The sequence below is a fragment of the Mastacembelus armatus genome, chromosome 8 (genome assembly GCF_900324485.2).
Source record: "Mastacembelus armatus chromosome 8, fMasArm1.2, whole genome shotgun sequence".
NCBI lineage: Eukaryota > Metazoa > Chordata > Actinopteri > Synbranchiformes > Mastacembelidae > Mastacembelus > Mastacembelus armatus.
The window spans coordinates 21,775,674-21,800,551 of record NC_046640.1 but is presented as its reverse complement, the minus strand read 5'-3'; the positions used below and the strand labels follow the sequence as shown (position 1 = coordinate 21,800,551).

Below are 24,878 nucleotides of genomic sequence, written 5' to 3'. Positions count from 1 at the left end.
ATTGTCTGTATGTTTGGTATATAAACATTCTGACACTTCCATCTTCCAAAATCTTTGATATGGAATCTGAGTGTTGAAGCTAGGGGGCGCTGTGGCATGAAACAGAAGAAAGGTGAGCCTGTTTTTTTGGTCCAGAGGAGAATTCGTCATCCTCCGTCCATGTTTGTTTACCACTGTCGTCATAGAAATGCACTGAGCTTTAACTGGGTTTCTATGTAAAGTGCCTTGAGATGATTTTATTGTGGCAAACCATAAATGACATTAAACTCATGAAAACACGAACTGAAGGTGTGGACTGGCACCGTTCAGCCGGTCCAGTCACCATCCTTCGCCCTAGACGAGAACCGAGACAGTTGAGGTGGTGGACCTGGTGTTTCCAGGTCGAGATCTCGCCACCTCAGTCGGTGTCCATCCCAGGTGCAGATGGCACACACCGTCAGGGAGAGGGTCGATTTAACGTGGATTAGGGGCAGTTATAATAAACACAGCTGTAAGACCACAATAACACAGCCAGGGTCCGCCGTGCCCTCCACATACTGACGTCGGCTGAGAGGTGCGGTGGGAGAAACGTCTTATCTACTTCGAAAAGTACATAAAGACAGCTCTGACGGTCCACCAGCCAACACTGGCCTATTCAGTCATAATTTAATGCTCCAGCTGGTCTGGAGCAGCTATGCAGTTATGTCTCGCTCAACTTCAAGACGTCCTCTGCCCCCAAAACCCCACCACCACCACCACCACCCCACCCGTCTCTCTCACGCTGAGATCAGCCAACAAAAATGTCTTCGTTCAGATTAACAGACGTGGCTGTTCCAGCACATTCCACTGCATATTTTATGAGGGTCACGCAGTCTGTTGCAGGTGTTGTTGCTCTGATGAAGGCCCCACAGCTCCTACATGTAGAAAAAAAAAAAAAACCCTCCTCCCCAGAGAAAATCCTCATCTCAAACAAGACGTCTGCTTTAGATTTTGAACTGACTTGCCTTCACACATCGTAGATAACGTTGTGTGTGAGAGAGGAATCGTTCTCACAGCCAAACTGCTCTGGGCAGTGACCTTTATGGGAGCAGACACGTAGAAGGCAGAAACAAGCCTTTAGAGAATCTTTAACATGAACTGAGTGAGTTCAGAGGAAGGAGACTTTATTTTTAAGTTGGGAGTGAAGATATATATATATATATATATATATATATATATATATATATATGTCAGGTGTTTGTGCAGGAAGCAAATATAACAATTCCCTGTTTTTCTAGCAGTTTCATGAATGCTCAGGCTACGACAAGCAAATTTCCCTCTGGGTTAAATTATGCTCCGACTTTGGACTACCATTAATAACACCCTTCCCCCCTCCCCCCCTCGTGAGCTTCAGATGATACAGAGACATGACTGAGCTTGTTTCTTTCCACCCTCACCTCAAAGATCTCCTCTCGGGACACCTCGATGCGGCAGTGGCCCGCCTGAGGCTGCTGCTGGGACAGTTCCTGGCGGAGGATCTTGAGCTTCTGAACAAGGTCTCGCTTGTACTTGGGCACCGTGAGGCACTCGGCCTCCTCTGGGAGCTGACTGGGGGACACCAGAGCCTGCTGGGCCTGATCCTTCAGCTGGTTCTGACGGCTGGAGGAGAGTGGCGGCACGGGAAAGAAGTGAGACAGAAACAGGCAGAGACAAGATGAAAAGACAAAAAAAAAAGGTGGTGCATGTACTGATACAAAACACAAACAAGCTAACTTTGGAGAAAAAACACCACACTTGTACAAAAACAACATGAGGAACGCCAAGAAAGTGAAAGCACAGCCTTGTGAGAGTGAGACTTCGCTGACAGAACGAGGAGTAAACACTGAGGTCATCTGGGAAGCACATCAAGTCAAACAGCTGCCTCGTCCTCTCACAGACAGACATAGGTGGAGGTGGGATTGCTGGAGGTAACACATCTCCCTCTCCCACAAACCCACCTCCCTCTCTCTCCCTCTCTCTCCCGCCCACCTGGCAGAGGCCTGGTGGTCTCACACTCAGAGAAGAAGTGAAATAAAAGTTTCTACCAGGGAGCAGAAACAAAGTTCTGCAAATAGATCCTGTGCTGTTTGACTCATCATGTACACTCGAGGTGATGCAGGGTCACTGAGGCCACGTCGCACAGTCATACCGGTACATTCACACAAGTCTCAGAGTTTGTCTTCAGGAGCAGCGAGAGAGAAAATCCTGCAGACTGAAACGGGATTTAACAGAGCTCATACTCCAGATACGTGTAATTGTTTTAAGAGTTTATTGCCTTTACTCCACAGTAAATCACGGGGTGCAAGCAGGTAGAGACAGAGGGGGGAACCTGCGACACAGGTCGGAGCCTGAACCCAAACTCGCAAATTTGTTTCGTTTCCCCCTGAAGACTGATCTGTATTATTTACCTTAAGACCTGCGGCTCTAGCCCAAACACTTTAAACCATTTCTTAACTGCTGCTAAAATGCTAAATTAAATGCTAATTAAAAACTTACTTAGGTTTGATAACTCCAATGGATAAAACTAAATGTTTTTGAGGAAACAATCAAAACAGCATCAATAGTGTGACTGTGGTTAATGACGACACAGGACGCTGAACACACACAGACACACACACACACACACACACACAGATATTCAAAAGAGCCTTTATGGCCCAGCACTAAAGGGTTACTTGCACAATCGCCTTTTGAACTTCAGTGGGGGGTGGCAGGCGTGCTCGGCCCTGAGCAGAGTCATAAACACCAGGGTCTAGAGCCAGAGAGCATGGTGGAAGCACGCACATGTCAGCCTGTGTGCATGTACTACTAACACTAATACTTAACACGATTCCAAGGTTAAAATACACCTCCATGACTTTTATCAGGCCAGTACATCAAACCCCTGCAGCAAACAAACACAGGAGCAACCTGAGGTGTCAGTCAGCTTCCTTCATGGTAGAATATAGTTGTCAGGAGTTAATTTAGCTCAAGACTGCGACTCTGAAGTATCCGCCCTGTGGTTTGCATTTTCGCCCGCCACAATGACAGCTTTTCCTTAGCAAAGTGACTGAGCTTGGTTTCTGGTGTGTGCCCAGTAGATTCTAGTTTGGCTTTTCAATCACTTCCTGCCATCCCAGAAAGCCACAGGGGCCCATAAGACACTTGAGACCTCCTCTTGAATCCCTTTATTTCCTGCAGACTAGACTCGGAGGGAGGCAGGGCAGGAAGGGCACTCGGCCGACAGCACCCAAACTGCAGACGACTCACAGGGTGGGAGGGAAGGGAAGTGGAGAGAAGGCATAGAGTATATCGTCATGCACTTCAACCCATAAATCAAGCGTCCCTGCTTTGTCTCTCTGCTTCTTCCTGTCATGGTTTCAGGCAAACGTGCACCACAGTTCCCTCTTCTCGTTCCAGGCCCTCACTGATGACCACGGCTCTGGTGCGTGTTACCTGCAACACTCGCCGCAGAGACAACTCCCTGTAATAAAAACGATGTTTCTGCTACGCGACAAATCACGAACGTCTGGAAAACGACACTTATTTCTCGTGCAGCGGGACGTCCTGCAGCCAGGTCTCAAAACCAGACAAGGCTTCAGTTACCTACTGAACAGTGACCTTGACCAGTCAAGGCTCAGATCCAACAAAAGATTGCAACATCAGAGGATATTTGGATAATGTAACCCAAAAATGTGCTCTGGATGCTCAGGCGGTGTCTTTAGAAAATAAAAAGGCCAATAAACTATCACTTTGATGGACATATATATAATCAAACATTTTTGTGAGATGACGGCACATGAAGGGAGAAAATTTCTAAAACCCCTGACTTGATAAAAGGCAGATGTCTTGATGGAAATGATTGCTGATATCTTTTCCAGAGTTTTGTCACACGTAAGAAAGTCCCTCCGCAGCCTTTTGTACTTGCAGTAACGGAGCCAAAAAACCTCAATGAATCATCTATTACAGGGTTAATGTCATTCAAATGGACTGAGGCTAAACCTTAGCCATGTATAATTTATAAAGATGTTACTTCACAAATCGAAGGCCAAGGAGATGTAAAACACTCTACAGCTCAAATCTAATATTTTACATTATTTAACTGCTTTAACACTAGGAGCTACAGAGAGACATCCATTTTTCCTCTGTATGAAATGATTCCTGTGATAATACTTAAAACAACAAACGCACATCCTGGCTTTGAGGTGAAATAATTATCCTACCAGAGTTACATATACAACAGAGATTTTTAACACATCTGGGCATAATCAGGCTCACGACAAAAATCCCTACATGAAAAACAAATGTGGCGTGCCAGTCTACATTTTTATAACCTTTCAGGGGGGCCACAGATGAAAAAAACAAAAAAAAAAAAACGAATCCAAAATCCTAAACACGATCTTTGATCCATCAGAAGAGAAGAAGAAACCTGATCTCTGCATCGATGCGTTTTGTCTCTCTGCACGGAGAAGGAATGAGGTCAGGCAGAGGAGGCCCACAAAGGCACCCATACACTGCAAAGATCTATGGGTAAACCTTATCACAGTGCAGTGTATGTGCTTGAACAGCTGCACATGGGAAAAAATTCTGAGCACGTGCATCTACGTACACAGGCATGCACCAAACAGAGAAACACTACCGAGTACACACAAATCCACACACACACACACACACACACACAGTTCATTCATCGACTTGGGCATCAAATTTATGCTCCATTTCCTGGAGGTAAGACGCTCGTCAGCCACAGACGCAGCAGCCTTGGTTTCCACTCTGCTATCTGATGTCTGGCCAAAGTCAGCTTTGTGACGGATTGTGTGCTAAAACGCCTTTATGATCAAAACGTCTCGGGGCTGAGGAATCTGAAAGTGTGTGTGTGGAAGAGTGTGTGGGGGGAGTGTGATGTGTATGTACTGCGTGCTGAACCTCTACAGGTGGTGAACACACCCTGGCACAGGATCCTGCTGTAAAACAGACTGAGGGGGAGACCAAAGTGAGCAAGTCTGAAGGTCTGAGAGTGTGTGTGTGTGTTTTTGTCTGTGTGCAGTGGCACGGAGCCCAAGCGTTACCTGACATTCTGACTTTCGACACCTCCTCGAGAACCATTGGGACTTGGACTACAGATGCAAAACAAAGACAAAATGAGGGCAGAAAATAAATCAGCGGTCCGTTTTTTCATTAACTGCCCAGATTATTTCATTATTACACATTTCTGGCTCAAAGTGTGCTGTAGTGCTCACTTTAGGACTAGATGCAGGTTGGCGGAGAGGCGTGGGTCCGTGAACTGCGTGGTTCGGTTGTTGTGGTCGACAAAGTAAACCCTCCCGGTGGCTGTGTTTCGTATCTCCCATCCTGGAGGTAGAGGACCCAGTTCCTCACAGTTCACATTACTCAGATCTCTGAGGAACAAAACGCACAGTAAAACATCATCATGTGGGAACTGAGAGGAAAAATCGAGGCAAGAGAGGGCGTGGTAGGAGAAGAGAGAGACAAAAGCCCATCATTTCCTAGGTATAAAACATACCATTGCACTGACTAACTAGACTCAGGCGGACAGCAGGATTCCGACATGTCTGAGAAATCACTTTTATTCTATTTTTCTTCTTCCTCCCATCAAAATTATTTACTGCTGCCCTGCAACCCCTTTCAGCTGGACTCCATGGAGACGAAAAGGTTCAGGAATTACAGCGGGCTCGCTACGCTAGCAGGGACTTCTCTGTTTTTCAGCGTTAAAAGCCAAGGGGCCCAGAGCCAATGAGAGCTTGGCAGATAAGGCCTGTGCTAGTGTTGGAGCTGTCTGACAACACTCACGAAGGTGTGGCGTGACCAACAGCCTCCTATCAAGAGCAATAAAACCATCATCCTTCACTCATACACTGATAGAACGCAAGAGAGCAGTGGCCAGGTATTATAATATCGCAGTGTCACAGTTTATTGATAGCATCTGTGCTGCACTGAAGCCTGTTTCTCTGTGCGTGTGCATTTCTTTTGGAGTATGGTAATCAATAGGACACACATGCCTCTGGTAAAGCCTCTGGTATGGCTGATTGAGACCTGCGAGCTGTTGGCTGCGTGTCAGAGCGAGGTCTCTGCCAGAGGACTGAACCGCTAAAAAAGCCGCGTGACCACGACTCACGCCTGAAATGTACTTCTCACAAATTCTCAAATGCAGATGCAGGAGAGGCCCACATTCCAGAGTGTGTCGCGTGTGTGTAGATGTATTTATATTTTTCATTCTTCATTCATCTGAACCGACTGAGCCTGATCACCTCGACCCGTCCACAGAGTTTGTGTTGGCTGAGGCCAGGCGTTGCCATTTGGGTCCATTTATCTCTCTACGATCCCAGATCCTGCACGTACCTGGGCACTCGGGGATCATGCCACGTGCTGACGCCCGTCTGGGTGTGCAGGAAGTAGACCTGGCCCTGCTGCGTAGTCCTTTGCTCTGTAGGAGGATACAGAAACTGGATTAAGCGATGCGTGATTGTGAGATCCTTGGATTGTAACTGTATGGAGGTTATCAAATTAAAATGAACGAGCTGTGGCTCAACCTTCATGTCAGAGGTTTCAAATATATGGAAAATTAAACTGTGTAGCGCCACATGTGGACAGACTGAGCTTCTAATCTGTCTGCATAAGAGAGAGATTGTACAGATGGAGATAAAAGGACTGTCTGAGTCAGTGGAGATCCCAACAGGCAGCAAGGAGGAGGTGGAGGAGGTGATAGACAGGGTGAGGAGAGGATGGGAGAGGAGAAACGTGGTTGTCTGAGTTGGTGAGCTTATTCATCACAGCCTGACAGATATTTCCATGGAGCCGTCTGCCAGAGAGCTCTTCACTGGCATCCCTTTGGAGCCACCGCCCAACTTCATCACGCATGTACACATAACACACACTCACGGGTGACATTTCTTGGCTTGTGTGTGTTCACATGCGGAGAATCAAAGGTGCCGAGAGGTTTTAGAAGAAGAATTTAGAAGCTAAGGACAGAGACGGGGAGAATGAACAGGACAGAGACGAGCGTAGCAAGGCCAGGAGTCTGTTAATCCGAAGGACTGAAGGCAGAGCTATGAAATGCATCTACGGCTCTGGCTCCCAAATCCTCCACAAGACTTTACTGTGAAGATAAACAAAACTGCCTCTGGCTGTGTGTGGGATCACAGCCTGTGTGTGTGTGTGTGTGTGTGTGTGTGTATCTGCTTTTACATGAATGCATCAGATTGTTTGACTGTGTGCAGAAAGGAGAACAAAGGAGAAGTGAATGGCTGCCGCCAGCATTTAACAGCTACATCAATTCAATTAGACGATCTAAAATGGAGCCAGTATTTCAGGCTCCTTGTGTGGAGCTGCAGCGTCATCAGGGCCGGACCGAACGAGGACACAGATTAGCCAGGTTACTGAGTCCAGTACTGGGCAGGGAGGGGGCAGACGCAGTTAACAACAACATGATAATTATGACATGAGTCATGGCAGAGGATTAAAAAAAGACTATTAACTATTTATCTCTCTCTTATTTGAAAACTGGTGTCAACATCCAGTATTGGACTGTGGCAAACACCATCAGTCAAATTCCAACGATTCATTAAGAAAAGTGGATTTTGTTCCAGTATTTTTTCACAGGATTAAACTCTCAGTGTTTACGTTGTGCTGGACAGCTTTGATTTCAGACTCCTGGTGTTTTAAACTAGAAACAAAACATCACGTTTGGCTCATTATTTCAACCAGTGCTTGAGGGTTTAGGGTTGAATGTTTCCACAAAAGAGACAAAAACCAACATTTCTAATGCTACAATGAAGTTGAATGTAAATTTAGACCACGGCCACAATATGTCAGGTCCAGACTAAAACGTCTATTTTCCTCCTGTAAAAACAAAGTTTCGCCTTCACCTGTTTCCTGTTTTCCTTAATCCAGAAGATGAAGAAGAAACTTTGCATTTTTGAAGTGCCGTTCTCTGCTTGTTCTGAGATGAAGCTATAATTCCAAACTTATGTTACTGTTGCTATAAACAATAGGAACAACAGGAAGAGACGTTCCCGTGGTGTTTTAATGTGGATGGAGGTAAATACAGAAACGAGCTGAGCCCCCAGTGTGGGCGGTTTAGAATTAGCCAGATTAACGTGGACATAGTTTTAACGTCCTGTCGTCTGCCGTCAGTCAACCTGCACTTTACTGACTGTATGTCTGCTCTGTGGTGCTGGGTTCACACTGACCGTATCCCTCAGGGAGGTCTGGAGGCGTGTGCAGGTGGGTTCTGCTCATGTAGTTGCGGTGCCTCTGGGAACGGACCCGTCTCTCCTGGGCCCGCTGGTCGCCGTCGTTCGGCGGCAACGCCGTGGTGGGCGTGGCCCCATTCGTGCTGATGGGCGTGTTCTCATCCACAATGCAGCTGAGAGGACGGCCCGGGCTGGAGTACTCCGACGCAGGCCTGAAGGAAGGGGAGGTGACGGGGAACAGGAGGACAGCCAGGTGAAAAAGGCAGGTAGTGGTGTATCAGTGGACCACAGAGAGCTGCATGTGCTAACCATGAAATCCACACTCAACAGACCATCAAGCACAAGAGGGAGAGTCTGAAGTCGGGTCTTTGTAAGAACTGAGGAATGTGCAGGAAAGCAGCTGATAAAGACAGTAAAAAGGAAAATAATTACAAAGGACGGAGACAGAACGGTGAAGAGATGCATCTATTTCCACTCTCGTCAGAACCATGACTTCTCTGGCTTGTCCACATCATTAAATACCACTGTCTGGAGCCGTCTGTCTCAAACCTTTTTATTTTTTTTTTAGGAGCCCACTCCGGGTTTGGGCACAGTTCCCCAGTCTGGGAGCACTGAGGTCAGGTATGAAGTCCTCCACTGGCCTGTTGCTGTTTGATTTAATAGGTCTGTGGGCTGCACAGTGGACTCACCTGGTCGGCCTCTCCCACTGTGTGGTGCGTGTGATGTGGTTCAAGTACTGGATTCGCCCAGACGCGGTCCTCCTCTCCTCCCAGCTGGCAGCAGGAACATACACAGATGCAGCAGAGAGCGGACATGGTTGAGCAGCCACAGAACCATCTAGCAAGATTCAGTTTCACCACATGCAAATATCAAATTCCACATGTCTTTACCCCCATGCTTGTCTGGTTGCACGTTTGCAACAGTCTCTAAAGAAAACTCCTCCTGAGATAAGAGATTTGCCAAAACTCACTCACCCGTCTGGAAGATCATTGTCAAACAGCCGACTGCAGTCCACCACAGGGCCTCCTGTACCTATCCGGTCCCTGGACTGCAGGCTCACTGCAGAAACACATGGCCGACAGATGTACACACTAGGTTTACTAGATAGCAGATTACAGTGCAGGCACAGATATTTTATCTAAACACAAAATGCAGCTATATATCTTTATGGGTAACAGGAGTAGGGTTCAGTGTTATCAGATCTCTACTGGTGGATCTGGTTAAAGTTGCATTTTCCTGCTCTTTGTTTTCTCCTGCATGGAGTCTGGTATTAAAAAAAAAAAAAAAAACGGATATATTTGGCTTTTAATGCTGCAAATGATTAGTTAGAAACCCACCCCCCTCCTTAAATGTTCAGTACATACTAAATGAACTACAGCAGGTTTTATATCTGATCCCAGTAAGACCGTTTCATGTACTGGATTTGATTTAATGCAGCTTTAATTTGATTTCTAATCAAAAATATAATTTTTATCTCAACAGCTCTGTGCTACCACATACACCCGTCTGTACTCACCCACTATCTGGCCTCTGACTGTGTCACTGTCATTGGGACTCAGCTTGTTCAAGTCTAGTCTCTGGTCTGTTTAGACAAAGTAAAAATAGAGAGAGCACATAATAAGGAAAGGCAGGGAGACGAGAAAGAGGAAGACAGGGTAGTTTGACAAAGAGCAATTGAGAATAGAAAAGAAAGAAAGAAGAAGAAGAGAGAGAAAAGAGCATTCATCAGTTTCAGAGAAATACACGTAAACCTGCATGTGCTGGGATGTATCTTTGTCCTCTCTGGATAAGTCCCACTGCTCTGTATCATTTACATCATTCAGAATCCAGCCCTCTCTCCCTCATTATCTGTCTCTCATTCCTCTGTCTGCAGACCACAGCTTGGCTGTGCCCTGCAACAGATGGTCTGGTCTGTGGAAGAGCCACGGGTTGTAAAAATCTCACTGAGCATCGGTACAGAGCAGGCTTCAGTTCAAATGCAGAGGTCAAACATTTGACAAATTTCAGTACAAAGCCTGTACTATTCCGCTCAGTCTTAGCATGGACATGAACCTCTGCCAGAGTCTGGAAACTCTTTGTCTGAACTTCTGAAAGTCTGTGGAATTTGAGAGTGAGGGAGAAAGAAAGAAAAAAAAAAAGACAGACAAAAAAAAAGCAGCCTACAGACATGAGAAATGCCACTATCTGCTCTCTGTTGTCTGGGTGTCATGCAGATCAGCTCAGGATGTGTGTCTAGACTAAACAGGCACCAAAACAGGCAATGGTCAAAGTGTTACAAGGCTGGCCGGAGGTCAGCAGCCACAGGGAAAACAGAAAACACACACACACCAAAAATCTACGCAGAAAAGAGCACGTCCACACCGAGATGCAGAAAAATATATAGATTCAAATACTTGTCTGTCATATATTCAAAGATGAACAACACACACACACACACAGGCTGCATTATTATACATAAACATTACAGTCAGCCCACAATACTCTGCAATTATACACAAATGTAGTCAGCCCAGCACACATTGGGACAAATCTGCAAGTGCTGGTAAATGCACAATAACAAAAGAATGACAAATACACACAGGGGGGGAGAGACCACAACAAATCTATGCTTACACTTAAATAGCTGCACAATTATGCATGTCTGAAATGACCGGTTGTCTAGATCGGCAGACTGAGATAGAGGGAGGCATTTGTGTGTGTGTGTGTGTGTGTGTGTGTGCTCATGCTGCCAGTCATTGGAGGAGACTGAAGGGGAAACTAAAGGGTGAGGAGGAGGCCAGGAGAGAAAGGAAATGCAGAGGCAAACCACTCACAGCTGTGGCACAAGGTTCAGGTTTCCTGTGTCGCTCCAGGAAAACAACAGTGTCAGGGCTTCAAGGAAAAACGGGGGGATTCTTTTTATTCATTTCTGCCCACACGGCTGCAGGTACCGCTCTGCTGAAGCCGTTTACCAAAGCCTCCATCTCATTTACCCAGTTAGCTTCTGACATCAGACGGTTTTACTGTAATTGCAGGGTGATGTTGATTGGCTCTTCCTGTTCTGGCAGGACTAGAGTTTTGACCCCTCTAACACCCCGGTCTGGCCTCTGTCAGGCCCAGTGAGGGAGACACGACACTAAAAAGGAGTTACTCCATGTTCTGTCACTTTTGTTATTAAAGTCTGCTTCTTATTAGACCACAGGTATAAGTCTGCCCTGAGGGACAGGGCTGTAATTCACCAACAGCAATGAGGGACATTTGAACAGCAACCAGTACTTTCAATGTTATTTCCCTTCCCCAGTGCAGTAATAAGCAGAGAAATAAAAGCAAAAGCATGAACACACAAGGAAAAAAAAAGTAGTTTCTGCTACTGTGCTAAGATGTAAATAAGAATAAACCAATAAGCTGCCTGAATCCAAAACAGCAGACAAATGCGTTTTCATTTCTAAACAATGACAACATATTAATTTACCACTAACCCTAATATTTTAATGAAGGCCTGTGCAGCACTAACGTCATTTAAAGGTGCCATGTAACCACTAGTGGCGCTATGGAGCAGTGTTGCAAGAGGATGCATGTCAGCATGTGGCTGCATGTTTCATACTATTCTGCTGAAATAAAGGCAGTGAAGAAGATTGTATGCCAGTAAGCATGGCTTACTTTGAAGCAAACTTTGACCCATGTAGTAATATTTACACTCTACTCCAATGAATGACCAGAACTTTGATTTTTCAAAACATGTTAAATACTTTTAGGATGGCACGGTGGCGCAGTGGTTGACACCGTCTCCTCCCAGCAGCAGGTTGTCTGTCTGAACCCAGGTGGACCCGGGGCCTTTCTGTGTGGAGTCTGCATGTTGTCCCTGTGTCTGTGTGGGTTTTCTCCTCCCACAGTCCAAACACATGCAGGTCAGGATTAGGGTCTGAACCCAGGTGGACCCGGGGCCTTTCTGTGTGGAGTCTGCATGTTGTCCCTGTGTCTGTGTGGGTTTTCTCCTCCCACAGTCCAAACACATGCAGGTCAGGATTAGGGTCTGAACCCAGGTGGACCCGGGGCCTTTCTGTGTGGGGTCTGCTTGTTGTCCCTGTGTCTGTGAGGGTTTTCTCCTCCCACAGTCCAAACACATGCAGGTTCAATTGGTTGGTGAGTGTGAGTCTGTATCTGTGTCAGCTGTGTGATTGGCTGCTGATCTGTCCAGGGGGGACCCACCTCTCACCCACTGCATGCTGGGATTGGATCGAGCCCCCCCACCCCTCTACTGGGTAAGTGGACTAGATGGTGGATGATTACTCACACTGTAAAAAAGTAAATTAGTAAAAAACAACCATACACAGAAAGTCACCACGGACACTTACAGCCGGTGTCTTTGAGGCGGTTGATGGCGTTGGACAGAAGGCGGATGCAGCCCAGGAAGCCAGCGCCTTGCTTCTTGTGAATCTTCTTGTGATTCCACACACTGATCGTGATGGAGTCGGATTTTCCGATGTACCTGAGTTGAAAACAAACAACACGATGAGACAATAAATAATCAGAGACGACGGGCTCACATGGACACCGTGAGAATCATGCATGTGACCCGTTTTAATGAAGTCTGTACACACATAAACACACCTGCTGTGAAACAAAACTGCTCATTAAACTGAAGCTGTTACAACTGATTAGTGAAGCACAGGCAACGTCTACAGGTAACAATTAAAGCACCACGGGGGGGGACACAGAGGCTGCTGCTAGGTCTCCTCACAAAGGGCACGTTAGCAGACGCATGACGACGGAAGACGAAGAGGAAGACTGAGGGATTTTCCAGCCAGTGAATGAATAAATCTGAAACTGAGGATCTGAGTATGAAGCAGACGACAACAAGCAGACTGTGATCCTGTGAATCATTTATTGTGCTCTCTCTCACACACACACACACACACACACACACACAACACACACACACACAACACACACACACACAACACACACACACCTGGGGAGCGAGACAGTGGACCGAGGGACAAGCTACAGTAACAAAACACATCAGTTGATCAGATGATCATATTGTAGACATACATCTGAAACTGAAACATACATCATAACATATTTCTGCTGCTCTCACTGTCAGGACCAAATCTGCTCAGGTGGGCTCCCGTCTCTAGAACCATCATGTGCACGATGCACAGAACCGCATTTCACCACAAATAGGCTGTTTACCAAAAGGGATATGAAACAATAGGACTGTGAGTAAGACGTCTGGACATTTTGAGTCAGGGCCAAATGCCTGTCTGGGGTGCGATGTCAGGCAGACGTGACGGGAGGGAAGTATTATAACCAAACCCCAGTCAAATGGATCAGCCTTCATGTAATAAAATTCATTAGTCTGGCTCAGATTTTTAATACTATTCATAGGCAATAACACACACACACAGAGCACATGAGAGACAATAGGAAAAGTGCAATAAAAGGAGAAGGCAGCAGGTTTAAAGAGTCAGATGTGCTTTGTAAATACATCTTTTATTTGGCAGACTGTCATCTATAAGAAGCATCTGGCTTTTAGCTGCTTCTTCTGAAACTGCCAAGAACATATGGCCAAAGTAACAGAAAACACTAAAGCACCATTGGAACGTGCTGCAGCTCAGACACTGAATGGCAGGTGTTTAAATATAGTGCACAGAACCAAACCCGGGGTACCTGGTATTCTGGGGGTACTTCTGCACTAGCTTATAAAAGTGATCACATTAATCCCAAAAGAAAGCAGTTTGAAAACATCTGGACAGGTGTTTGTTGATATTCTGAAATCTGAGACAGTGAGAGAATGAGGATCTCCTGCTGAAAGCCTCCAACATCAAAAATAAAGAAGAATTTAACACATGATTACTCAGATAAAGATCAGGAGACTCATGCCCTTATGCTTCTTCTGCATTTGGGCACATATTAATTTCCTTTTGCTCAGCCCTAATTACACCACATGGCTCTAATAAAGCCATTAATGGTGAAATGCAGCTGAGACTGTGGGAGGAAAATGGATGGACGAGTGGGCGTAAACAATCTGAGTCTAGACTGGCCACTTAACACTGCAGATGTATTTTTTATTAAAGCCCCATATGAATGACTCCTAATTAACCAAATGTGATTGAGTGCAAACAGGTCGGAGACTCCACAACACTTAAAAACACTTAGGAACACTCACAATAAATCTGCTCCTCTAAAAACAAAAGTGATTCCATTACCAATAATTGCAGCGTCCTCGTCCTTCACTAACGGGCAACAGGAGCAGAAGGTTTTCTTAAAGTCAGTGATTTTCCTCTGCAGCATTCAGGCTCCTTCACTTCTCTCTACACTTTATTTTGTTGTCGATTTCATTTAAAATTAGACCTACAACACAAGGTGAACAGGAACTGACGGGACGTAGCAGTGCTGAAGTTCATCGTGGTGTTTGATACACACACTTGCAGCAGGCAGACTGAGTGTGAGCCGTTGTGTCCGCTATGCCTGGCATGTCGGCCACATCCTTCAACAATGCTGAAGGGTCACAGGTCACAAGCCAGTTTGCTGTCTGTGGCCGACCAATGAAACCAAGACCCTGGACACACACACAGACCCAGGACCTCTACACCCTCCTATGAGCACATACGACAAATGGAAAAAGTCACAGCTTCAGTGCAGATGTAGATTCAGAAAACCTAGTCCCAGACGGTTTCTCCGGCTGCTCTCAGTCAATTCAGACCTCTCTGCTGGCCGAGAGCAGGAGGATAAACACAGACTGACGGTAACGGGGGCAGGGGGCACAGTCACTGGGACAGAAATCATTGTTAGATAAACTCCAGTCAGAGTAGTTTGGCGCTCCTGGGTCAGACAAATTCCGCTCGGCCACAAATCTGTGTCCTGTGCTCCACTGATCCACCTTCAAGGGTTTGCACACGCACAGTTTCCCTCTCGTCAGATATGACACCGGTAGCTCATTTAGCAGCCTTGTACAGAGAGGGTCCTGTATCCCCGGCAACCAAACAAACGGAGACATGTGCTTCCTCTCGCTGCTGGCTACGCGTGACGGTTTGCATAAACACCGGGCGAATGCTGGAAACTTTTAAACTCACATTTTCACTCACGCGCTCCGTCTATTTTTTTTATTTTTTTTTCCCAGGTTACTTTCACAAGACAAAACCATCTTTGGGAAAAGGCAATCAGGGAGCAACACGACATGCACGTGTTTCAGGCAGTGGAAGAAAAGACTATTGGAGACACCCCCCCCCACTCCTTTCTGTGCTTTAAATACTGTTCCAAGGAACATTTTTAGACCGTTTGCTGGCGCTGAAGGCTTATGTCATTACAGAGTATCGAGATAAGTGAGAGGCCAGATGCAGCGGCTGTTTACATCTGTTACTGCTCTGATCCCGTTAATGGCCCAGCCTGATTCGTCTCGTGCACTGAGCTGTCGGGGTTAAATAAAGAAAGACATGAGAACTGCAAGGTCCTGGAAGAGCCCAGGCATGGCCTCAAGCGGCTGCTTTTAGTCAGAGTAAGTCTTTAGGAAGGTGGGAGGTACCAAAAAAAGAATCTGCTGGGGGTTTTTTTTACCTTTGGAGGCAGATGTCAGACAGGATTGTGTGAGTAGCGTTATATAAAGATGTCTGGGACTCACAGGTCGTAGTGTTGATTCCACTTGGGGTCAAGTGTGTTCCTCACAGTGTCCGTGGAGTGACATTGCCCTGAACCGTCCACCACCACCTTAGCAAAGGGATCAGGGAGGCCTGCAGGGAGATAGGGCACCACACTCAAACAACAAAAAACAAACAACAAAAGCTGTGTAATAAGACACATGACAACGGAGGCTGTGCTGCCTGCGACGCTTGTTCCTGCTGTGGGAACGAAACGGACTCGTCACAGACTGTTCAATATTTACCTGCACTGTGCCTGTAACCTGTGCTGCTCTGGTGTGGCAAAACACCACACGATCAATACGTTAATCAGTCACGCAAAAGTTAATCAACACCAAATGTGGAAAGTACAGATGTTTTTCTGGTTAGAAAATCTGTTTTAGACAAAACTAATTATTTAAAAATGTCACATTGGGCTGTGGTAAATTACAATTAAGTTAATTTTTTTTAAAACAAGAATTATAGCCAAAGTATTTTATTGATTGAGAAATAAACTGTCAGCTGCAGCAGGTTCCCATGTACATTGAGTAAAACTACTTGTTTTCGATTAATAAAACACTGATTATTAATAATGGACATTTTTTATTATTTCTTACATTTTACACATTAAATAACTGTAATTACACCAACAATCACATGAGCACAACGCCAACAGCAGAGGGGCAAAGTGTGGCTTCAGCTGGCGGACAGACTTTTAATCGCCGGTTTCGGTGCTGCGCTCCGCCACCTCCTAACCTGAATGTTTGCTCAGCTCCCGAGCGTTGGAGTGGCAGGAACGGGCACCACAGAAACCACCTGAGTGAGCAGAAAACCTTTACATGCTCATTCACCATGACAGCCCGACACAAACACACCAAAACACCCAACACTAGACACCTGCCCATGGCTTATTAAGGCTTCAGAGAACACAGTGACCTGGGCGGTTTAAGAAATTCATGGTATTTTAGTCACATTTTACAAAACCTGATATAAAGTTTGTCTGCACTCACAGCTGTCCAGGCCTTATCTGCACTTTTCTTCCCCTTTCTAAAGACACATGTAGTAAACATCCACATCTGTTGAAATGGCTAAATAAGGAGGTGCTTTATTATTACGTGATTGGCGGGTACTTACGGAAGAAGTCCTTCTTCACAAGGTTTTTGGCGCAGAGAACTGAAAAGAGAGAGAGTCACGAGTTAATTTAACAAAAACAGTAAATTCACAAATCCTGTGGTTTTATTTTGGAAACGTGTAAGAGGCAGGAATGTGCGAGGCAGGCAGCAGCATGAGTCAGACTACACAAACCTTCTCCTCATCACTGTGTGTTTGTTAAATCAGTCTGGAGTCAGCAGAGAGGCTGATCTGTTGATCAGGTCTGAGGATGCTGCTCAGCTGATGAGGCAGGGCCTCCTCCCCTGCATGTGAGGAAGTGGAGACTTCCAGCCACATGGAAACAGTTTCTGGGACACTATCGATTAACTTTTCTAATCGAATCATTATTTTATTGGCATTATAGACAGAAATGCAAAAAATATTCTGGTCGTAGCTTCTAAAATGTTTTAGACAGGAAAACAGGCCGAATATTTTGGGGTTTAACAGGCATCTTCTATTTGTTTTCCATATTTTATAGACAAAATGATTATGTGATAATGACAGTAATCAGTTCCTCTACTTAAGAGAAGCTAACGAACCAACCATGACACACAGTCCTAGTTTTATTTGCATGATGAGAGAACAATTATTGAATTAACCGACTGGCAGAAAAATTACTGGCAAATTTTGATAATCCATTAATAACTGAGGCAATTTTCCAAGCATCAGAGCTGGAAGAATCTCTTTGGGTTGTTGTTTGGACCAGTTTAAAAATATCTCCTGGGACTTTAGGAAATTGTTATAGGCAGTTTTCAACATTTTCTGTGGATTAATCGGGAAAACACTGAGCATGGGAACTGCCTTTCCTCTCCCACTAGCCTCACATGCAGGTGAGAGTGCTCAGACTTTTCTTTGCTAACACAAATAGACAAAGACACACCCATAGAGGCAGACTGCAACTTAAGCCCTCCAATCTGCAGCCATTAGTTACCCCCCCCACCCAGCCATGCCACACATACTCAGACACACACACACCATGTCAGATATCACCCTGAATGACTGTGGGTCTGAGCTGAAACTATTTTGCCCACCAGGAAACCGAGGGAGGAGGGAACATACTCTGTAAGAGCTGTGTTGACAAAATTAAACACACATATCATCGCTCCACGCACCAACATCTACACACACACACACACTGGATGCATAAGGGGGGGGGGGTGTGTGTGCAGAACATGCCCGACAGATGAGGAAGAATTTCTTTCCGCAAACATCCCTGGGAATGTGTTACGTTCCAGCAAAACCCACCTCATTTCTAAAACATCTGGTACGCATCGCTCTCGGTCACGCTTTTCCTAAACACACAGGCCGGCGTGTGAGCGCGCGCGCACACACACACACACACACACACAGGCCGCCAACACACCTCTCTCTCCACTGCAACTCCTCTGATCTAATTAATTATTAACAGGCACAGAGGAATGAAGGTGTGTGATAGGTGCATGCTCGGAGGGAAAGTGGAGTAAAGTAACAGGTGACAGTTCTCTGGGTTTTCCACAATGTTCCTGTATACAAACAAACAAACCTGTGGCATGTAAAGTGAAAAAGACCTTGATGGTGATTACAGAAGTGGAGACACACACACACACACACACACACACACACACACACACACACACACACACACACACACACACACACACACACACACACACACACACACACACACACAGTTTCCCTGAGTTTACAAGTCACAATGCAATTAAACCACATGAGGTGAAGAGAGAGAACAGTGAGAAACACACAGGGGCAAAGAAACAACAATAAGGACAGAATAAGAACGACCGCAGGGCAAGACGCTGGTTACACAACCGCCAGCTCAGCTTTAACCACGTCGATGAAAACCTATGGAAAGCTATGGGCTCCTTAGGAAAACATACAGGCAGCCAAACTACAGCTGAAAACAGAGAATGGGAGAGGAAACCACTGGAATGGTCGACGCAGGGAGACAACAGTGACGGGGAAGTCAATTAAGAGTGAGGCTGCAGAGAAGGAGAGAGAGAGAGAGAGAGAGAGAGAGAGAGGACAGCGAACACTCAGCCACTGTGACACGGTTCTCATTACAAAACCCTACGCTACAAACACAGAAACCTGAGGTATTAGAAGGTCTGTACTTCACAGATATGTATCACACACTTATGACATCAGTTTGGATTTCTGATGACCCCGACACACACCTTGAGTGTTGTGTTACCAATACTACTGTTAGACAACAGTGTTTTTATGCTGCAGGAACCATTTGGTTGCAGACGACACAAACCTATAAAAGCCTCCTCCTACTCCCGACAGCTCCAGTCCACACATCCATGTCACGAGTGTTGAGGACTCAAAGCGTTTCTCAGATCTTTGGGATCCTGTTTGGAGCTGCCATGTGTCTGTCTGTGGCAGGACTGGTTTCACTTACTGGTGTTCGACGGAGCTATTCGAAAGGTTTTTCTGCTTCCATCGCTCTGACAATCCTTTCCACTCTGCGTGTGCATAAATCTGAACGTCTGTCTGACACACTTTCTGCTCGCAGAAGTTTCTCTAATGATGTTTGACTTTAACTGTGGAGTGCTAAATTTATTCTGAAAAGATATGAAATAAATAAACCCAAGCACAGCAGCAAGGAGGTTCTGAATGTAGGGCAGGCTGAGGGAAAAAAATAAATAAAAGGAGCTTAATGTTTCGATCTGATGATTAGAAAATTAAATTTTTGTCATTATTTTAATTTTATGACTGGGTAATATTAGAACGCCTCGCCGAGATATGTCATTAGTAGCTAAATGACCCAACGTACACAAAATGCCATTAACATTACAGCTTTACATAATGACTTTAGGGAAATGGCGTTTCCTCGCCGTTCAGGGAAACGGGTCCTGGTGACAGAAGCCGTTCCCAAGAAAAGGAAGTGGGCGAGCTCGCACCTACAGGGCAGCGTCGTAAATCTGCTGTTTTATTGGTCAGCCCGGACCGGCTTTCTCATGCTCTCACTCACAGACAAATGTAATTATGTGCCGTTTCTCTCTTTCTTCCTCCTCGTACATGAAGGAGGAGGAGAAAGAAAGACGCACGTCAGAAAACACACAAACACACATTATTGAAATGAATGAACATTAAAAACTTTACTCAGACGGCAGATAGAATCACATCATTTCTGTTCCAGACTGCTCTGAGCAGAACGGTGATTTGGCCTTTAGGGAGTGGAGATATTTAACAAGAAATGTCACCAGGTGTCAGAGTTAGAACCTCATCAGAGCTGCAGATTGAACCTTTTTAAAGAGAACTAGGAAACTCACAAAATGAACTAGCTACTTCACAATTCTGTAAAGGGCCGCACCCCCCCAGCCTGTAAACACTTCCAGCAACCCTGCTTCAGCGAGACCATCACAGGGGTGCAACAACATGTTATGGGACAATATTTCATAAAACAAAATGTGACCGCGTGCATCATAAAGTACAAATATATGTGGAGGTTTGACAGTTATGCTCATGTCCTGGGTGAGAAATATAAAAACAGCTTTTTCTGTTTCAGTTTTGTTCTGAATCCATCTGATACGGAGCTGCAGTTAAACACAGATGGCATCATTCAGTTTATTAACAAATGTGTAACAAACGGCCACATTCAGAGAGAAGCCTGGATTCACAGCTGTAAAAGTCACTGAAGTTATTAATCAATAGTTAATTGTTGTTACTCATCAATAAACTGGTGCAGAACTAATCTAGTAAATGTAATAATGTAACGTAATAATCTATTTATTTAACTCTTTTAGAGCATGTTCACCTATTGTAGTGTGTGCAATAGGTGCAATACATTTACTCAAGTACTGCACTTCAGTCCAGTTCTGACTGAGGTACTTCAGTAGAAGTAGTAAGTATTTCCATGTAGTACTACTTCATCTTTGGACTTCACTACGTGTCAGAGTACATGGAAAGTACTTCAAATTAGAAGTATATAAGGTAGTTAACGTCAGCTACCCAGCGGTATATAAAGTACTTCAAATTAGAAGTATATAAGGTAGTTAACATCAGCTACCCAGCAGTATATAAAGTACTTCAAATTAGAAGTATATAAGGTAGTTAACATCAGCTACCCAGCAGTATATAAAGTACTTCAAATTAGAAGTATATAAGGTAGTTAACATCAGCTACCCAGCAGTATATAAAGTACTTCAAATTAGAAGTATATATGGTAGTTAACGTCAGCTACCCAGCAGTATATAAAGTACTTCAAATTAGAAGTATATAAGGTAGTTAACATCAGCTACCCAGCGGTATATAAAGTACTTCAAATTAGAAGTATATAAGGTAGTTAACGTCAGCTACCCAGCGGTATATAAAGTACTTCAAATTAGAAGTATTTAAGGTAGTTAACGTCAGCTACCCAGCGGTATATAAAGTACTTCAAATTAGAAGTATATAAGGTAGTTAACGTCAGCTACCCAGCAGTATATAAAGTACTTCAAATTAGAAGTATATAAGGTAGTTAACATCAGCTACCCAGCAGTATATAAAGTACTTCAAATTAGAAGTATATAAGGTAGTTAACATCAGCTACCCAGCAGTATATAAAGTACTTCAAATTAGAAGTATATATGGTAGTTAACGTCAGCTACCCAGCAGTATATAAAGTACTTCAAATTAGAAGTATATAAGGTAGTTAACATCAGCTACCCAGCGGTATATAAAGTACTTCAAATTAGAAGTATATAAGGTAGTTAACGTCAGCTACCCAGCGGTATATAAAGTACTTCAAATTAGAAGTATTTAAGGTAGTTAACGTCAGCTACCCAGCGGTATATAAAGTACTTCAAATTAGAAGTATATAAGGTAGTTAACGTCAGCTACCCAGCGGTATATAAAGTACTTCAAATTAGAAGTATTTAAGGTAGTTAACGTCAGCTACCCAGCAGTATATAAAGTACTTCAAATTAGAAGTATATAAGGTAGTTAACGTCAGCTACCCAGCAGTATATAAAGTACTTCAAATTAGAAGTATTTAAGGTAGTTAACGTCAGCTACCCAGCAGTATATAAAGTACTTCAAATTAGAAGTATATAAGGTAGTTAACGTCAGCTACCCAGCAGTATATAAAGTACTTCAAATTAGAAGTATTTAAGGTAGTTAACGTCAGCTACCCAGCAGTATATAAAGTACTTCAAATTAGAAGTATATAAGGTAGTTAACGTCAGCTACCCAGCAGTATATAAAGTACTTCAAATTAGAAGTATTTAAGGTAGTTAACGTCAGCTACCCAGCAGTATATAAAGTACTTCAAATTAGAAGTATTTAAGGTAGTTAACGTCAGCTACCCAGCAGTATATAAAGTACTTCAAATTAGAAGTATATAAGGTAGTTAACATCAGCTCCAACATTAAAGTGATCAACACAATAATCATCAATAATTAGAATCCAATAATATCAGATCCATTCATGTGAAATGGGCCATTCTGCACAATGAGTACTTTTACTTTGGATACTTCAAGTACATTTGGATTGATGGTACTTTTATACTTTTGCTGCAGTAACATTTTGAATGTGGGACTTTTACTTGGAACAGAGGATTTTTCCACTGTACTATTTCTGCTGTTACTGCAGTAAAAAGAACTGCAATACTTCTTCCATGACTCAATCTTCATATATAGTGCGCTCATGGAATCATGGAACATAAAAAGTAGTATCCTGGGAATATACAGTACTTTCTGCTAACAATCCCACAATGCAATACTCTACGCTTTACAGCACAGAGTCGCTCTAGAGCCTTTAGTCATGACGCGAAATGACGCTGGTCAGTAAGACATGAAATCTGAGTTTCCTGCTCATTACTGAGTGAGTGTTATAAAGGGAGCGAGTGAATGAGAGAGTTATTGCAGACACAGACGCTCGCTCCGGAAAAGCATCACATGACACCCCCCCCCCCGCGCATCTCGGCCTGCCTAAAATCCTCTGTCGTCATAGCGACAGCAAGTCTGGAGGCGAAGCTGAGAGAAGGCTTCCTCTGTGTCGCCTGTGTTTCTCATTCCGGTCCGGTCCATCATGCCACACACAGCCAGGCACTGCGGCGCTGATGGGTGGGGTGGGGGGGGTGCAGGATGAGCACTGCTGAGACATTCACAGCGAGACACGGGAGAGGACATTTGAAATGATGAGACGCTGCACCAAATCACCTCAGGGTGCAACAATAAAAGTTCTCCCTCCATACAAAACAGCAGCAGTCACACACTGGTACCTGGTCCTGAGCAGGGACAGGGATCACACAATCCCCCACATCTGATAAATGGCCAAAACCTTTTAGTCCAAAGGCTCAATTCACTTTTCCTGAGTATTGTTACTCTAAGCAGGAATGTGAGGATGTGACTGCAGGTCAAAGGTTAAAACCCATAAAAAGAGAAGAAACTAAGATCATCTATTAACCAGCCTCACTCGTTACCGCTGAAGGAACAAATATCTGCAGCTTATTAGTCACAACGTGGGTTTTCATATTTACAGCCCAGACGGGGCTCGACAGTGAGCAAACTAAACAAACGCCACGTACAGCTGATTATCAGCTCGCAGTTGCTCAGCTCCTTCCTTTCGCGGGCGGCCTCTTAATAAACGTGGATTCCTCTGAGTGGCAACAGCAGCTCTCTCCCTGCGCACGGAGACCGAGACCTCGGGGTGAAGTTAAAGTTCCACCTGTGGGGAGAGGCTGGGCCGGGTTTCTCACAGCCTGGCGCACAAAGAGCCCCAGTGTGCAGGCGAATCAATGAAGTCTGCCAGATGCAAGCCAAACACCTGGGGAGGGAGAGGTCACATGACATCCAGGCGAGGGAGGGTAAGGGGGGGGGGTGTCTCTATGGTAGCGATCGCCGGCTGATTCAAGATGGAAGTGGGAATCTACTTTCGGCTGACAAATACAAACAGTTTAACGGTCTCGCATGAACGCAACGCAGCCTGGGGAAAGAACTGCCTGTAGTCTGCTGCTCTGCGGTTAAACATCGCCCTGGAAATTAAGGGACTGGGGGTGTGGGAACGGAGACAACTGCCTGGTCATATTCCACCATCCCATCCTAAGTCAAAACACAGCCTAATAAGAGGAAGAGGGATAGGAGGCATTTCAAAATATGGTGGAATCATAACTGTGTGCGTGTGAACCTAAACAAATCTCTGCAGGCCCACTAGCTAAGGCCTGACCCCATTCTGTAACTCCCTTCCTGTCCACCTGGCTGCTGCAGGCCAGTGCTCTGACCCAACCCTGCCAGACAGTCTGACACATCTTCAGGGATCAGTACTCCCACACCTCCTCCCCCAGCTCTCCCAGCCCCCAACCCTGTTCTGACTCCAGGCCCAGCATCGAGCACTCATGCGCAGCTTTGTTCTTCTATAAACAAAAGGCTTCCTTTTCCCCTCGCCGCTCCTCCCTGCTGCTCGCTGAAACCCACAGAAGGACGAGGCCGAGCTGTGACTGACGGCTGTGCTGGCGAACCCGTTCTTTAGCCGTCGCTAATCTCGGAGCCACGTCCTAATCAATCTCCTCTGACGGCATGCTGGGCAATGTTTTGTCTTGAGCGCTGTCCCTGCAGGCCCAGTGGAGGAGGCTGGTATTAGCTGCGCGCTCATGGCGACCTCACAGTCAATCGCAGGATGAAAATACGCAGCAGTTCATGACCCATAACACCTTTCACCAACAGGTTCCAGGAACTAAACTCAGGGACTCACCTCACAGCTGAAGTTTTACCTCAAACTGACACAGACCAGATGTTCCCACAGTGTGAACAGACTAAACCAGATCTGGGCCACCTGAATATGTGGTCCTAGATCTGATTCCTGTCTGATGTGTGAGTGTGTGAGCGCCGTCAGAACGGTCAGATCAGAATCCATGTGGTTGTTTTAACGTCTCCCTCCTCTGCACATGTCGCCTGTCGTCATCGTTCAGTGTGGGAAACGCTAACATGGAGGAGGGGGGGCAGTGGAGAGACCAGGA

At 45.2% G+C, this 24,878-nt stretch overlaps 1 protein-coding gene across 1 annotated transcript in view; it reads right to left on the bottom strand.

The window, feature by feature from the left end:
- Positions 1–24,878, bottom strand: part of smurf2 (SMAD specific E3 ubiquitin protein ligase 2) — a 40,704-nt gene that overhangs the window by 4,940 nt on the left and 10,886 nt on the right. Inside the window, exons 2-12 of the mRNA XM_026324412.1 lie at positions 16,922–16,960; positions 15,793–15,901; positions 12,524–12,657; positions 9,706–9,771; positions 9,164–9,248; positions 8,879–8,962; positions 8,187–8,401; positions 6,337–6,421; positions 5,217–5,375; positions 5,046–5,093; positions 1,416–1,617 (exon numbers count right to left, since the gene is read on the bottom strand). Coding sequence (XP_026180197.1) covers positions 1,416–1,617; positions 5,046–5,093; positions 5,217–5,375; positions 6,337–6,421; positions 8,187–8,401; positions 8,879–8,962; positions 9,164–9,248; positions 9,706–9,771; positions 12,524–12,657; positions 15,793–15,901; positions 16,922–16,960 — 1,226 coding nt within the window. The remainder of the gene's footprint in view (positions 1–1,415; positions 1,618–5,045; positions 5,094–5,216; positions 5,376–6,336; positions 6,422–8,186; positions 8,402–8,878; positions 8,963–9,163; positions 9,249–9,705; positions 9,772–12,523; positions 12,658–15,792; positions 15,902–16,921; positions 16,961–24,878) is intronic.